The sequence below is a fragment of the Muntiacus reevesi genome, chromosome 4, assembly GCF_963930625.1.
Source record: "Muntiacus reevesi chromosome 4, mMunRee1.1, whole genome shotgun sequence".
Lineage (NCBI taxonomy): Eukaryota > Metazoa > Chordata > Mammalia > Artiodactyla > Cervidae > Muntiacus > Muntiacus reevesi.
This window is the reverse complement of record NC_089252.1, coordinates 41,473,114-41,487,825: the sequence shown is the minus strand read 5'-3', so window position 1 is coordinate 41,487,825 and position 14,712 is coordinate 41,473,114. Positions and strand designations below refer to the sequence as shown.

The following is a 14,712-nucleotide window of genomic DNA, read 5'->3' as shown; positions in this document are numbered from 1 at the left end:
AGTTAGCAGTATGTTAGGCTACCTCCCCAAACACCCTTTCCTGCATAATTACGGGGAGAACATTATTATGGGGCCTAATAATGATGCACAGGTGAGAAAACAACATACAGGACTTCACATAAAGCTTCCTTGTGTTAAAACAATGAAGGTAGTGCAATTTTTAAAAACTCAGCATCACAACACAGATTTAACTCCTTGCATTCATCTGACTTCACTTTATACCTTGGCACACAAACCAGGAACTTAGAATCATATTTTTAAAACAAAAGTTCCACTGTTCAGGGGGAAAGCAAACTAGTGAGCCTTCCCCATAATGTATAACTTTCCTCTGTATTCGGTTAATTGTAAAACAGGCATTCTGGCCTCTGCTTTCACAGTTAAGTCAAACACCTCGTGGGTTTTATTTCATGGTGTCTTCAAAGCACCCTTTTGTGTTCCCATGCCCACACTTTGCCAAAACCAGCCATGTCCCGTCTCTGCCACATGTGAATACTGTTGTGGCCAGACTGGAGGTTTGCACTATTCCCTTCTGCGTGTGGCTCCCCTGAAAAGAATTGTTCTGTTTTACTGAATTCTGCTGTGCTGCGACTCCCCCATTTCTTTTCTCACATCAGGTGTGCTCGCAGGTCAGACGCACTCCCTGGGCTTCCTGTCCGTGCCCTGGATGGGCAGCTCCGTGCTCCGGGGCCTTCCCGCTGGAGCAGCAGTCTGCTCCCCCTGTGCGCACTGCTGTGCTGGGGGTGGGAGGGAGTGGCGCCCGGGTAGTGGCCCATCGCCTCACTGTAGGCGGGGGGCGGCCCCGCCATCCTCCCAGTACTACTGCAGGTGCTGGCACTGATGCCTGAATTGCTGCTGGGTGGGCACGGGCCCCCACTGTACACGGACACGCCTATCAAGTCGCTGTCAAATACAGTTCGGTTGGGCGGTGCCCGCACCGACTCTCGGTTGAGTTCCATCTGCTGTTCAGGGTCCCGGAGCTGCAGGGTGCAGGGCCCCTGGTAAGGAGGCGGCTCCTCCCCGTCCGACAGGGAGATGGTGGGGGGAAGGTCAATCTCGTGCTGCACGTAGGGGTAGGTGGGCTGGAAGCGGCTGAACCGATCCCTCTGGAGAAAAGGCGGGGCAGTCACCCCATCCCTGGACCGCGGGGCATACATGGTCTGCAGGGAAGAGAGGAATGGCTGCGAGATGTTCTCAGCAGTGATGACCACGGACGTGACGGCTGCAGGGAAACTCACACCTGGTCTGTTCTCACCCGTCTGAAAACTTACCCCACCAAAAAAACAAGTAAAGACTATTCCAGAAAAAAAGTTTTCTCATTCCTAATGACTTACATCACTCACCTTGCCAAACCCAGGATGGTTCAGCAACGGATAATTGCAGTTACCTGAAAATGCAGGTTTAATGGAGTTATTGTATGTGCTATGTGTACATTTCCCACTGGGTTAAGAAGAATACAGGAGCCCCCACCCACAGGCCAGCCCCCCACATGACCTGCTCCAGGTCCCATTCTTTTTTATAGAAAGGACAGCCCCCCTGCTTTCTCAAGCCCCTTCTAGCTTCTAGTCCTGTGATTCAGAGGAATGGGGAAGGGTACAGAATTTCCTTTGTAACTGACAACTCCACAGGCCTGTACTTGGAGCAGATACAAGGCTGGGACAACTTGTGACTTATTTATAGGAACTTGTTGCCCTATCAGTTACTTTAAAATATGAAACAAGTGACTTTTTCTTTCTGGTTTCTAAGAGTTTTCCAGTTATTTTGGATAAAATTTCCTGTAATTTTTAGCAACCAACATGAAAAATGTTTTATATTCCAAAGTAAAGATGATTATAGATTTTTTTCCCCAAAACAATTGACATTTATTAACTTATTCACCATTCGACTTTCTTCTAGAGGAAAGACATACATATAAAGATATATATTCATCCATCAACTTCTCTCATACCATGTTTTCAACTTAAAGGCAAAAAACTTATTTTCCCAATTGTATGTGTGTGCGTGCTCAATCGTGTCCAACTCTTTGCAGCCCCATGGACTGTGGTCCACCAGACTCCTCTGTCCATGGAATTTTTCAAGGAGGAATACTGGAGTGGGTTGGCATTACCTACTCAAGGGGATCTTCCCCATCCAGGGATCAAACCTGCATTGGCAGGCAGATTCTTTACCACTGCACCACGTAGAAGGCCCCTTCCCAATCATAACAATCTTTATTGAATCTGTTAGAACACTTTCAGGTTTGGGTTATACTGGCCTCCAGGCATGTGGGATCCTAGCTCCCTGTCTGGGGATCGAACCCCTTGCATTAGAAGGTGAAGTCTTAAAACCACTGGGCCACCAGGGAAGTCCCTCCTCCACCTCTTAAACCAGGTTATTGGCACACATCTTAGTCTTTGTCTGTGCTGACACATTCAACCCTTCCACCAATCTTGTTCATCTCCTGCCACCCACACCTCGCCAGTGTCCAATCGCTTACCTCTGAGGTGGGCCGAGGTTCAGAGCCGTCTGAAGGCCACAGGCGCCGTTCCTGGGTGGGGAGCAGGGAGTGGACATCACAGAAAGATAATTAGTTTCACGCAGCAGCACCCGAAGCCAAAGGATCACACACACTCCGCTGAACAGAGGCTGTTTAACACCCAGGACCCCAAAGCCCCAGCCCTTAATCTGTACCTAGAGGAAAGCTGTGGCCACAAATACAACAGATCTCCCCACTGTAGCCTTGAGACAGGCCTGGAGTCTCAATCTACATCTCTGTGTGTGCAACTCTGGTATCAAGTCTTCCAAGCTGGGGCTGCCCTGCATTAACAGCGGCAGAAGGAAAGCACTGCCCATCCACACCAGTGGGCTTTCAAACTGAAAATTGAGTTTCCCAAACCTAATAGCCCTCTGGGCATCTTCCAATGAACTGATTCTTCAGTGCAAATATTCACAAGGTACGTGGAACCTGAGATTGAGTTGTAGTATCTTTTTTCACAAATGTTTGGCCAGACTGACAAGGTGACAAGCAAACAAGAGGCATGACTAAGGATCATTTCTAAGACCATGAACTTGTCAACAGAGTGTTTCCATATGGTATCCCTTCTGAACTCATTGCTGGCTACAGCAGGGTCTGCTGGGCTGTTGTGACTGATAAGAAGTGAATCAGAGCGAGGGTAGTGCCCACATTTTTAGTTTCCAAAAGAATACACACACACATGATCTGCCATCATAGCCTCCTGTGACCTGAAAGTGACCACAGGCAGACCTAGGAGGCGAAGGTGACCTTCCAAGGCAAAGGTAACCTTCCCTGCTCCCTGCAGGCCAGCGTCCAGCACGGCCCCCCTCACTGCAAGCAGGTGGCATCCTTAGGTCTGACTACACAACCATATAATGGCAACAGGCCACAGAGTGACTAACCAGGTGTCCAGGTCCCAGGCGTTGAGAACAGCACAGAACACCTTCCACTGTTTCCAGGACTCAGAATTCTACTCGTGGTGACAGCAGCAGTAGATTAAAGCACAGGGAACAGCCTGATGGCCAGAACTCACAGTGCCAAATGAAGCAGGTGAGGAAGGACCCAGCAAAAGGGTGGCACATTTTCTGAAAATGGCAGTAACCATTCTCAATGGTTTTATTTCCCTAGAAATTAGCAAAACTGGAAAAATGCCTGAAAAACATCCACACCAAACCCTGTACACACTCAGTCCTGTATTTCACCAAATTCACATCAGCCTCTCTGTTTCTAAACCCACTTGCTTCCCAGCCCCCCTCTCACAGTCCCTCCTGTCAACCCCACCCCTCCAGACCTCCCCTCCCCCTGCTTCTCTGGCCACTCAGCCTGCTCCCCCCGGGGACGCGTCTGCATCACCACCGCCACAGCAGACCTCGGCAAACGCCCTGGGGAGCCAGGTCCTCTGGCCACGGCAGAGTAAGCTGAGAAATGTTAGCAGTTTACAGAATGTACAGCAACAGGAATGAAATCAAGCCAGCACCACCACCCAGGCCCATGTGCACTGCATCTCTCCTAGCTGTGTGCCTGGGAGAACTGTTCACTCAAGCTGTGTCCACAGAGCACCTCTTGGTGACCTAAAGATGCCCCCGTGGGTGCCGCAGGGAGCAGGGCCACCAGGACCCAGGCCCACGATGGCCTTGGTCCACCACAAGGGGCTCCAGGGAATCTGCATGTTGTGAAGAAGGGACAGGACAGCTCTGGATCTCACAGGCTGAAGATGTGTGTTTTCAGATACCCTTTACCCTGAGGAATCTGCTGTGTGTTTTACTCCTCCAGCCACATTGGCAGAAAACTTTCCCATAAGTTGAACCTGACACTAAAACATCTGTATTAAAGATTAAAAAATCACGTGCTCTTCCAAGTGATTGTCTTTACCATTCCAATGATCCAGATATGCTGGATGCAGACCTGGTGGAACACAATGACTTCATTTCTTCCTTTTAAATCTCACACCTGTTTTGGGCTGGATGGTGAGTGGAAAATCAAAACTGTCTTTTTTAAAGTTGTGGTAAGTTATATGTAACATTTACTATTTTAATCATTTGAAAGCATACAGTTCTGTGGCATTAAGTCCATCCATTTGTCATGCACTGATTGCCCCATCCATCTCCAGAATTTGTCTTCTTCCCAAACTGAGACACCACACTCACTAAACACCAACTCTGTATTCCTTCCACCGAAGCCCCAGTGACCAGCACTCTACCCCCTGTCTCTATGAATCTGACTGTTCTAAGGACCTCATCCAAGTGGAATCATACAATACTGTCCTTATTTCACTGAGCATAATGACTTTATGACTTATCCATGGTACAGCCAATGTCAGCATTTCCTTCCTTTTTAAGGATGAGTAATAATCCATTGCAGGGACATACTATATTTTGTTATTCATAGGTACCTTGGTTGTGTCCACCTTTTGACCATCATAAATAATGCTACTGTAAATGGGGGTGTACAAATGTCTCTCTGAATCTCTGCTTTTCATGGAGGAGAACTTTTGGGTCATGTGGTAACTCCATGTTTAATGTGGAGGGGCAGGGGGAACCACTACTGTTTCCCATAGCGGTGGTACCATTTCACATTCTCACCAACGAGCACAGGGTTCCAATTTCTTGCCAATCCTGATCTTCTAGTTTCTTGATAACCAGTCCAAGTGGGTGTGATGTGGCATCTCACTCTGTTTTTGGCCTGTGTATGGTTAGTGTGTTAAGTCGGGGTTCTCTAGAGAAACAGGAGACAGACTGATTATAGGCATTGGCCACATGTTCATGGAGGCAGAGAGGTCCCACATTTGCAATGTGTAAGACAGAAAACCAGAAAAGCCAGTGGTATAATTCAGTCCAAATAATGAAGGACTGAGAACCGGGGGGGCCACTGGTATATGTCTTGGATTTACAAGGCCCCCAAACCAGGAGCTCTGATGTCCAAGGGCAGGAGAAAATCAACATCCCAGCTCAAGAAGAGAAAGGAAGAAAGAACTTGCCTGTCCTCCACCTTCTTGTTTTACCCAGGCCCTCAGGGATTGGATGATGCTCACCCACACTGGTGAGGGCAGATTTTCTTCATTCCGTCCACTGAGTCAAATGGTTGTCTCTCCTGGAATGACTCTGACAGACACACCCAAAAGTAATGTTTTATCCAGGCATTGCTTAGCTCAGTCAGTTCAGTTCAGTTCAGTTCAGTAGCTCAGTCATGTCCAACTCTTCGTGACCCCATGAACCGCAGCACACCAGGCCTCCCTGTCCATCTCCAACTGCTGGAGTCCAACCAAACCCATGTCCACTGAGTCAGTGATGCCATCCAACCATCTCATCCTCTTGTTGTCCCCTTCTCCTCCTGCCCTCAATCTTTCCCAGCATCAGGGTCTTTTCAAATGAGTCAGCTTTTCACATCAGGTGGCCAAAGTATTGGAATTTCAGCTTCAACATCAGTCCTTCCAATGAACACCCAGGACTGATCTCCTTTAGGATGGACTGGTTGGATCTCCTTGCAGTCCAAGGGACTCTCAAGAGTCTTCTCCAACACCACAGGTCAAAAGTATCAATTCTTCGGTGCTCAGCTTTCTTTATAGTTCAACTCTCACATCCATACATGACCACTGGAAAAACCATAGCCTTGACTAGACGGACCTTTGTTGGCAAAGTAATGTCTCTGCTTTTTAATATGCTGTCTAGGTTGGTCATAACTTTCCTTCCAAGGAGTAAGTGTCTTTTAATTTCATGGCTGCAATCACCATCTGCAGTGATTCTGGAGCCCAGAAAAATAAAGTCAGCCACTGTTTCCACTGTTTACCCATCTATTTGCCATGAAGTGATGGGACCAGATGCCACGATCTTAGTTTTCTGAATGTTGAGCTTTAAGCCAACTTTTTGACTCTCCTCTTTCACTTTCATCAAGAGGCTCTTTAGTTCTTCTTCACTTTCTGCCATAAGGGTGGTGTCATCTGCATATCTGAGGTTATTGATATTTCTCCTGGCAATCATAATTCCAGCTTGTGCTTCATCCAGCCCAGCGTTTCTCATGAAGTACTCTGCATATAAGTTAAATAAACACGGTGACAGTATACAGCCTTGACATACTCCTTTTCCTATTTGGAACCAGTCTGTTGGTCCGTGTCCAGTTCTAACTGTTGCTTCCTGACCTGCATACAGATTTCTCAAGAGGCAGGTCAGGCGGTCTGATATTCCTATCTCTTGAAGAATTTTCCAGTTTATTGTGATCCACACAGTCAAAGGCTTTGGCATAGCCAATAAGGCAGAAATAGATGTTTTTCTGGAACTCGCTTGCTTTTTTGATGATCCAGCAGATGTTGGCAATTTGATCTCTGGTTCTTCTGCCTTTTCTAAAACCAGCTTGAACATCTGGAAGTTCATGGTTCACATATTGTTGAAGCCTGGCTTCGAGAGTTTTGAGCATTACTTTACTAGCATGTGAGATAAGTGCAATTGTATGGTAGTTTGAGCATTCTTTGGCATTGCCTTTCTTTGGGACTAGAATGAAGACAAACCTTTTCCAGTACCGTGGCCACTGCTGAGTTTTCCAAATTTGCTGATATATTGAGTGCAGCACTTCCACAGCAACATCTTTTAGGATTTGAAATAGCTCAACTGGAATTCCATCACCTCCACTAGCTTTGTTCGTAGTGATGCTTCCTAAGGCCTACTTGACTTCACATTTCAGGATGTCTGGCTCTAGGTGAGTGATCACACCATCGTGATTATCTGGGTCGTGAAGATCCTTTTTGTATAGTTCTGTGTATTCTTGCCACCTCTTCCTGATATCTTCTGCTTCTGTTAGGTCCATACCATTTTCTGTCCTTTATTGAGCCCACCTTTGCATGAAATGTTCCCTTGGTATCTCTAATATTCTTGAAGAGATCTCTAGTCTTTCCCATTCTGTTGTTTTCCTCTATTTCTTTGCATTGATCGCTGAGGAAGGCTTTCTTATCTCTCCTTGCTATTCTTTGGAACTCTGCATTCAAATGGGTATATCTTTCCTTTTCTCCTTAGCTCCATCAGGTTGACACATAAAATTAACCATCACGTTTAGTGATCCTGTGCTTGTTGGCTATCTGTATTATCTTTCTTGGAGAAGTATCTATTCAGGTTCTTTGCCTATTTTAAATTTGCCTAAATTAAAATTATGTTGACTTACTTTGTTGTTATAAAAGTTCTTTATACTTTTTGAATATCGATACGTGATTTGCAAATATTTTCTCCCATTCTGTGAGTTGCCTTTCAATCTCTTGATAGTATCCTGTGATAAGTTTAAGATTTTAATTCTTGAAGTCCAATTTACCAATTTTTTTCCTTCAGTTGCCTGTGCTTTTGGTGTCAGATCCAAGATACCATTGCCAAATACAATGTCATGAATCTTTTTCCCTATTGTTTTAAGAGTTTAATAGTTTTAACTTGTACATTTAAGTTTTGATACATTTTGAATTAACTATTTGTATATGGTAGCAGATAAGGAGGATTCAATGTCATTATTTTGCAATGAACACCCAGTTTTCCCAACACCATTTTTTAAGAGTGTCCGTTCTCCTTGAATGGTCTTTGGAACCCTTGTTGGAAATCATCTGACCATACATGGTAGTTGCTAAGTCATGTCCGATGAATTTGCGACCCTATGGACTGTAGCCCACCAGGCTCCTCTGTTCATGGAATTTTCCAGGCAAGAATACTAGAGTGGGTTGCAATTTCCTTCTCCAGGGAATCTTCCGGACCCAGGAATCAAAACTGGCTCTCCTGCATTGCAGGAGGATTCCTGCATTGCCAGTGGAACCTTTTACCGACTGAGCTACAAGGGAAGCCTCTCTGACCATACATGGGGGAGTTTATTTCCGGGCTCTTTATTCTATCCTGTTGGTCTAAATGTCTGTCTTTATTGCTTTCTGGTAATTTTTGAAATCAAGAAGTATGCAATTTCCAACTTTGTTACTCTTTTTCAATAATATTTTGGCTATGGGCAGGGGTGGGAGTCCCTTGTGACAGCACATGAATTTCAGAATGGGCTTTTCTATTTCTGCAGAAAAGCACCACTGTGATTTTGACAGGGACCATACTGACTCTCTGGTTTGCTCTCAGTAGTAATGACGTCTTAACAGTATCAAGTTTTTCGGTTCATGAACCCAAGATACCTTTCCATTTACTTGAGAATAATTTTCTTTCAGCAACACTATATAGTTCTCAGTACAAACCCTTCATATTCTTGGTTAAGTTTACTCCTAAGTATTGGATTCTGTTTGATGCTATTATAAACTGAACTGTTTTCTTAATTTCTTTTTGAACTGTTCGTTGTTAGTGTAAACAAACACAACTGATTTTAGGGGGCTGATTTTGTGTCCTACAACTTTGCTGAACTTATTAGTTCTAGTGGATTTTTTGTTTATTATTAATTGGAATGCTTAGGGATTTCTTAAACATTTTCTTGAGCATTTCTTAAGCATGTAGATATCATGTCATCTACAAAGAGAGGTATGTTTACTTTTTCCTTTCTTACTGAGATACCTCTTATTTCTTTTCTTGCCTTGTTGCTCCAGCTAAAACTTAAATACTATGTTGGACAGAAGTGGCAAAAGCACACATGCATCCTTTCCTTGTTCCAGATCTGAGAGGGAAGCTATCAGTCATTCACTATTGTGTATTATGTTCACTGTGGGCTTTTCACAGATGACTTTATTATGCTGAGGTAGTTTCCTTGGATCTTAGTTTGCTGAATGTTTTTATTATGAAAGAGTGTTGAATTATGTTAGGTTTTTTTTGTATCAATGAGACAATCATGTAGTTTTTTTCCTTTCACTCTGTTAATGAGGTGAATTACATAGATTGATTTCATAATGTGGAACCCTCCATGCATTCCAGAAATAAACCCCACTTGGTCATGGTGATATAATCCTTTTATTATGCTGCTGAATTCTTGTTTGTTAGTGCCGTTGAGAATTTTTGCATCAATGTTTATTTGGGATGTTGGCCATTGGTTTTTTTTCCTGTTGTGTCTTTGTCTGGTTTTGGTACTGGGGCAATGCTGGCCTATAAAATGAGTTCAAACATGTTCCAGCCTTTTCAATTTTGGGGGAGGAATCTGAGGACTGGTGTCAATTCTTTGAATGTTTTGTAAAATTCACCAGCTAAGCCATTTAGTCTAGGAAATTTCTTTGTTGGGAGGTCTTTGATTATTGATTCAATCTCCTTACTAGTTATAGATCAATTCATATTATCTCTTTCTTCAGGACTCAGTCTTAGGAGGGAGTTTCTAGGAATCTGTCCATTTCATATGGGTTATTATTTTTATTCAATATGTTGATATACAAGTGCTTAGAGTACTAATACTCTTTTTTTGTCTGTGTCTCTTAGATATTTTTGCACCCAAAGGATACCATCCTTATAGCACTGAAAGAGAGCCATCTGTGCCCATGGCTCACTGGCTGGTGCTATGAGCTGTGGCTGAAGCCCACTTGCTGCCTTGGGGCCATGGGCACTGTGACCACATGAGACCACCCCATGCCCCGAACGTTCTTGGTGTAGCTCTCAGCTAAACTCTCCTTCCAATACACAGAGGACCACAGGGGTCATCAGATTTGGGCACTGGAAACACCCAGTACAGTGTTTTCCATACTGTGAGTTGCAGCCTCTTGATACCTCTAAGTGGTATCAATTTAAGTGGCATGTCTTTCCTACACATTTGGTTAAAGTGGTCAGACAATCTAAAGGCCTCTGATCTGAGCCAATTCTCACTCATTTTGGATGGGAGGAAACTGAGGCCCAAGGAGGGTACATGACTTGCTGGAGGTGACACAGCCAGTTTGTATAAAGCAAGACCACTGTTGGATATTTCAGTTTCTACCCAAGGGTTCCTCACAGCGAATGAACATTATCATATGGCCTCAAATATTTGAAATTTTATTCTATTCCCTATTCCAGGATGAAAAGCACAGCTAAAGCTGATGCTTGGGTATTTAGCAACACCTTTGCCATCTGATAAAGAAGGTTGAGTGCCGAAGAATTGATGCTTTCGAGCTGTGGTGCTGGAGGACTCTTGAGAGGCCCTAGGACAGCAAAGAGATCAAACCAGTCAAACCTAAAGCAAATCAACCCTGAATATTCATTGGAAGGACAGATGGTGAAGCTGAAGCTCCAATACTTTGGCCATCTGATGCCAAGAGCTGACTCACTGAAAAAGACCCTGATGCTGGGAAAAACTGAGGGCAGGAGAAGAAGGACAACAGAGGATGAGATGGTTGGATGGCATCACTGACTCAATGGACATGAGTGTGAGCAAACTCAGGGAGACACTGATGGACAGAGAAGCATGGCGTGGCATTCATGGGGTCGCAAAGAGTAGGACACAACTTGGCGACTGAACAACAACAAAAGCCCATTTTCTCTTGTTTCTTCCCTTTTCCCAGACAGATTCCTCAGTCGTACTGACTTTTCCACCCAGGCGACACTAACAGCTTAGGCGCTGGTGACTGTCCTCTCCAGCACTTCCTCTTCTCCACCTTGGGCATCCATCATCAGACTTCTCAAAGACTACTTCCCTCCCAGCTTGATTCAATGTAGAGCATATCCCTTAAGGGAAAGACAAACAATGAAGGAAGTTCTCCTGGGAGGAAAACAAAGGGACTCCTTTATTGTCCAGAACAATCAACAGCTAGAAGAAGCCTACAGGCCCAGAATCAAACCCAAGAGGACTGTGATGCCTCCTAGGCTGGGGGCAAGGCCGGTGAGCAGTCAGGCTTCTAGAAGAAGCAGCCTGGGAACCAGACAGCTCAGGACCAAACACTGTGAGCCTCCTTTCAGGGCACGTGCCTTCCCATGGTGGAGCTGGTGGGGGAGGAGCAGAGCCATCCTAGCCACCTCCCTTAGATGCCCAGGTCAGCCACCCCAACAAGGGCCACTTAGATAATTCAGAGAACACTTTTCTTCCCCAGAACAAACCACATCAATTTTTAAGGACTAAGTAAAAGCAAACTTTACCAGCAGATGAGCAGAAGTAACACATGAACATAGCCTTATCACAAGAGCCTTAACAACAGGGACCAGGCTTCTGTCCACCACCCCCTCCTGGGTCCTTCCTGGCCTTTCTCTGCAGCACCAGCCTGTAGCCTGAACAACATCAGGCTTACTAATGGTCACATCTGACTTTGCAGCAAAATCGTATCAGTAACTTGATCAACTGCATCTTGAGATTTAACTCTAAATGGACTTTGGCTGGTACCAAAAATCAAGTCCATCCTCAGAGAACAAATAAGAAAATTCCAAACTCACATAAACCAGGCTCTATAGGGATTCCCTGATGGAGCAGTGGATAATAATCTGCCTGCCAAAGCAGGGGACATGGGTTCGATCCCTGGTTCAGGAAGATTCCACATGCCATGAAGCAACTAAGCCCATGTGCCACAACTACTCAGCTCCTCTAGAGCCCACAAGCTGCAACCACTGAAGCTGGAGCAACTAAAGCCAGTGTTTCACAACAGGAGAAGCCACTGCAATGAGAAACCCATGCACCACAACTAGAGAAAGCCCACTGCACAGCAACGAAGATCCAGTGTTGCAGCCAAAAATAACTAAATTAAAAAAAAAAAAAGGTTCTAAATACTAAGAGCAGACTCCCTCAGAAAGAACACATGGCTTTTTATCACAAACCCACTTACTGCTGCTACCACTACTGAAGCATTTCCTTTTCTTGTAACTTAACTGCAGCCAACTGATTGATAGCTCTTTTTCATTTTCATCCAGAAATGGCTGCTTCCACCAAGTTTAGTGCTGGTCCCTCCTACTGCCCTGGCCCCCTGAAATGGTGTTTCAGGGACACTGTGGTGATGCAGGCTCACTAGCCTTGCCAAAACAGCCTCCATCTGTCCCTCTCTTGGCAAAGAAGTATGTCCTTCCACAGGCTGTGGGGGCAGCAAGGGGCCACATGAGGAAAGGGCTATGACTGCACAAAGCAAAGCCTCCAAAACTGAGCAAGCTGGGCCCAAAGGGGCCACTGATCCCACCCACCTTTCCCCAGAGGGCTCTCTGTGAGAACCCGGGCTGTCACAGCTACTGAGGCCCCAGCTTGCCTTTCCCATCTGGATAAAGGGAAAGTCCATTAGTGCAGAAAAGGAGTCAAGTTTCCTCAACCACATCAGAACATCTACATGTTCAGCCTTTCCTCAAAAACAAAACCTGACTATTGGGCTTCATTGTTCCACCTTGACTATCAACTCTTCCCCCAAGAAATATGTAAAAATAACATTAACCAACAGTGTTAAACCAAACTTCCTAGAAGCTAATAAATTATATGCCCAGCGCTTCTCACACCACTTTAAAATAAACACACTCTTTACTAACATGGTTGTGGAGACCTCACACGGTTCCAGAACAAATGGGCCAAAAAGGCCCACAGAAGTGCAGGAGTCCCGGCAACGCGCTGGCTCAGAGTCCTGGATGCTCACGCACAGGGAGGCCGGCAGGGGGCGCACCACACCCACCAGCTGCCAACAGCAGGCACGGGGGCTTCTGGGATGCAGACAGCAGACACTGCACCTCCGAACCCTTGCCACCTCCAAAGCAGCACAAACCACATGAGGCCACGGGGAGCCCGGCCCCTCTAGGCCCCTTGTGGGGAGCCTGGCTGGATGTTGGGCACTCAGAAGGGCACCTTGAAGCTGCCTCACTCCACACCCTCCTACAGTTCTCAGCCTCCTGCTGTGCACCCCTCCCCACACACAAATGGCCTCTGGAGAGCCCCAGCCTCCCCCAAGACAGAAAATACCACCAAGAATAGCCACAGCACTGCTGAGGAGGGGATGCTGGGGTTTGCTGTGACGTTTCTTCGACTGGTGGGTACCAAGCCCACGTCCACGCAATGACCTAGGGAACGAAGGCAGGCAGAGCCCACACCAAGACCCTCTGATGAGGCAAGTTCCCTGTGGACACTCCTAGCTTAGGGAACTGCAGGCAAAGGTTCTCGTCACTGCGGTCGTCCCTGAAGCAGTCATGAGACCCACGTGTATTAGCAGCATCAGTGGGACTACCAAAGGGCCCCTAGACAGGATGGGGCTGGGTGGAGGGGGTGCGCTCAGGCCTAGAGCATCACTACAGCAGCGTCCCTGTACCGTGACAGCCACAGATCGTCCCCGGTGGGACCCTGACTGTGAGCGGGTCACACTGTTCTCCCAGAGCCACGTGAAGGGAGGTGGCAGCTCTCAGAAGCCCTAAGGGAAGAGGCGGTAAATTAGGGGGAAGAAGTGCTGCCAGGAGGGGGACACGTTCCTGGGCAGCAACCCCTAGCACTCTGGGATCCCATCTGTGTCCGTGTCCTGACTAGACATGAAATGGAGCTCTGGCCTGAGCTGAACGGTTTCTGGTCACTGTGTAAATGTGCATCATGAGTTTGTGAAACCTCTGGAAGCGGTATTCACACCTCCCTGGTTTTATCGAAGAAAAATCCAAGCCCTGGGACGCTCCTGCCCGGCACGGGGATTCAGGGAGGAAATATGGCAGGAAGGGGAGGCGGAGGACGAGGGAAAGCGGGGGAGAAGCCTCCCTCAGGGCTGACCTGCAGGCCCCCATCCCTGTGGGTCTGGAGGCACCCACACTGTCCCTGTGGGTCTGGGGGCAACGCCCAGCATCCCACTCTTTCCCAGGCTCTGGCTGCCAGGGGCACAGGACACTGGAGAAACCTCAGCTCCACTCACAGGGACAACAGACCTGAGGCCCACACAACCCGCCGGCCCTCATGCGCTGGCGGCTGGTACCCGCGCAGCCCTGCCCTGCTGAGCCGCCGGCTCACAGTGCAGGCAGGGGTGCAGGATGCATCGCTGACCATCGCGCCCTGAACTGGGCATTCCTCGCGCTGGATTTATGAGCTGAGCCCAGTGCCAGTGCTCCCAGCCCCAGTCTCACCCCCGGGGAGACCCAGCCCCAGCCCATACTTACCAGCTGCGGCCTGTCCTCCTGCCTCTGGCCCTGCCCCGGGCGGTGGATGAAAGACCGGGTGGATGCTCTGTAGTGGTTCAGCAGGCAGAAGACAACCACGACCATCACTGTGACCACCACCACCACCACGACCACCTGGGTGAACTCCAGCTCCGCTGTGACGAAGAGGAGAGCCGTCAGCCGGGCATGGTGCCACCCCCTCCCAGACCCTCCAGGGACAGAAACTTCCCTGGGCCTGCTGCCTGAGGGTATCGCCATGTGGCTAACAGGTGAGGGAAGAAAGCCCCAGCTGCTTAGACA

General features: G+C 47.1%; 1 protein-coding gene across 1 annotated transcript in view; it reads right to left on the bottom strand.

The window, feature by feature from the left end:
* Window positions 1-264: 264 nt before the first annotated feature.
* LDLRAD4 (low density lipoprotein receptor class A domain containing 4) overlaps window positions 265-14,712 on the bottom strand; it is a 153,628-nt gene continuing 139,180 nt past the window's right edge. The window contains 4 exon segments of the mRNA XM_065932631.1: window positions 265-686; window positions 689-1,157; window positions 2,474-2,524; window positions 14,413-14,567. Of these exon segments, the coding sequence (XP_065788703.1) occupies window positions 628-686; window positions 689-1,157; window positions 2,474-2,524; window positions 14,413-14,567 (734 nt within the window). The 3' untranslated portion in view covers window positions 265-627.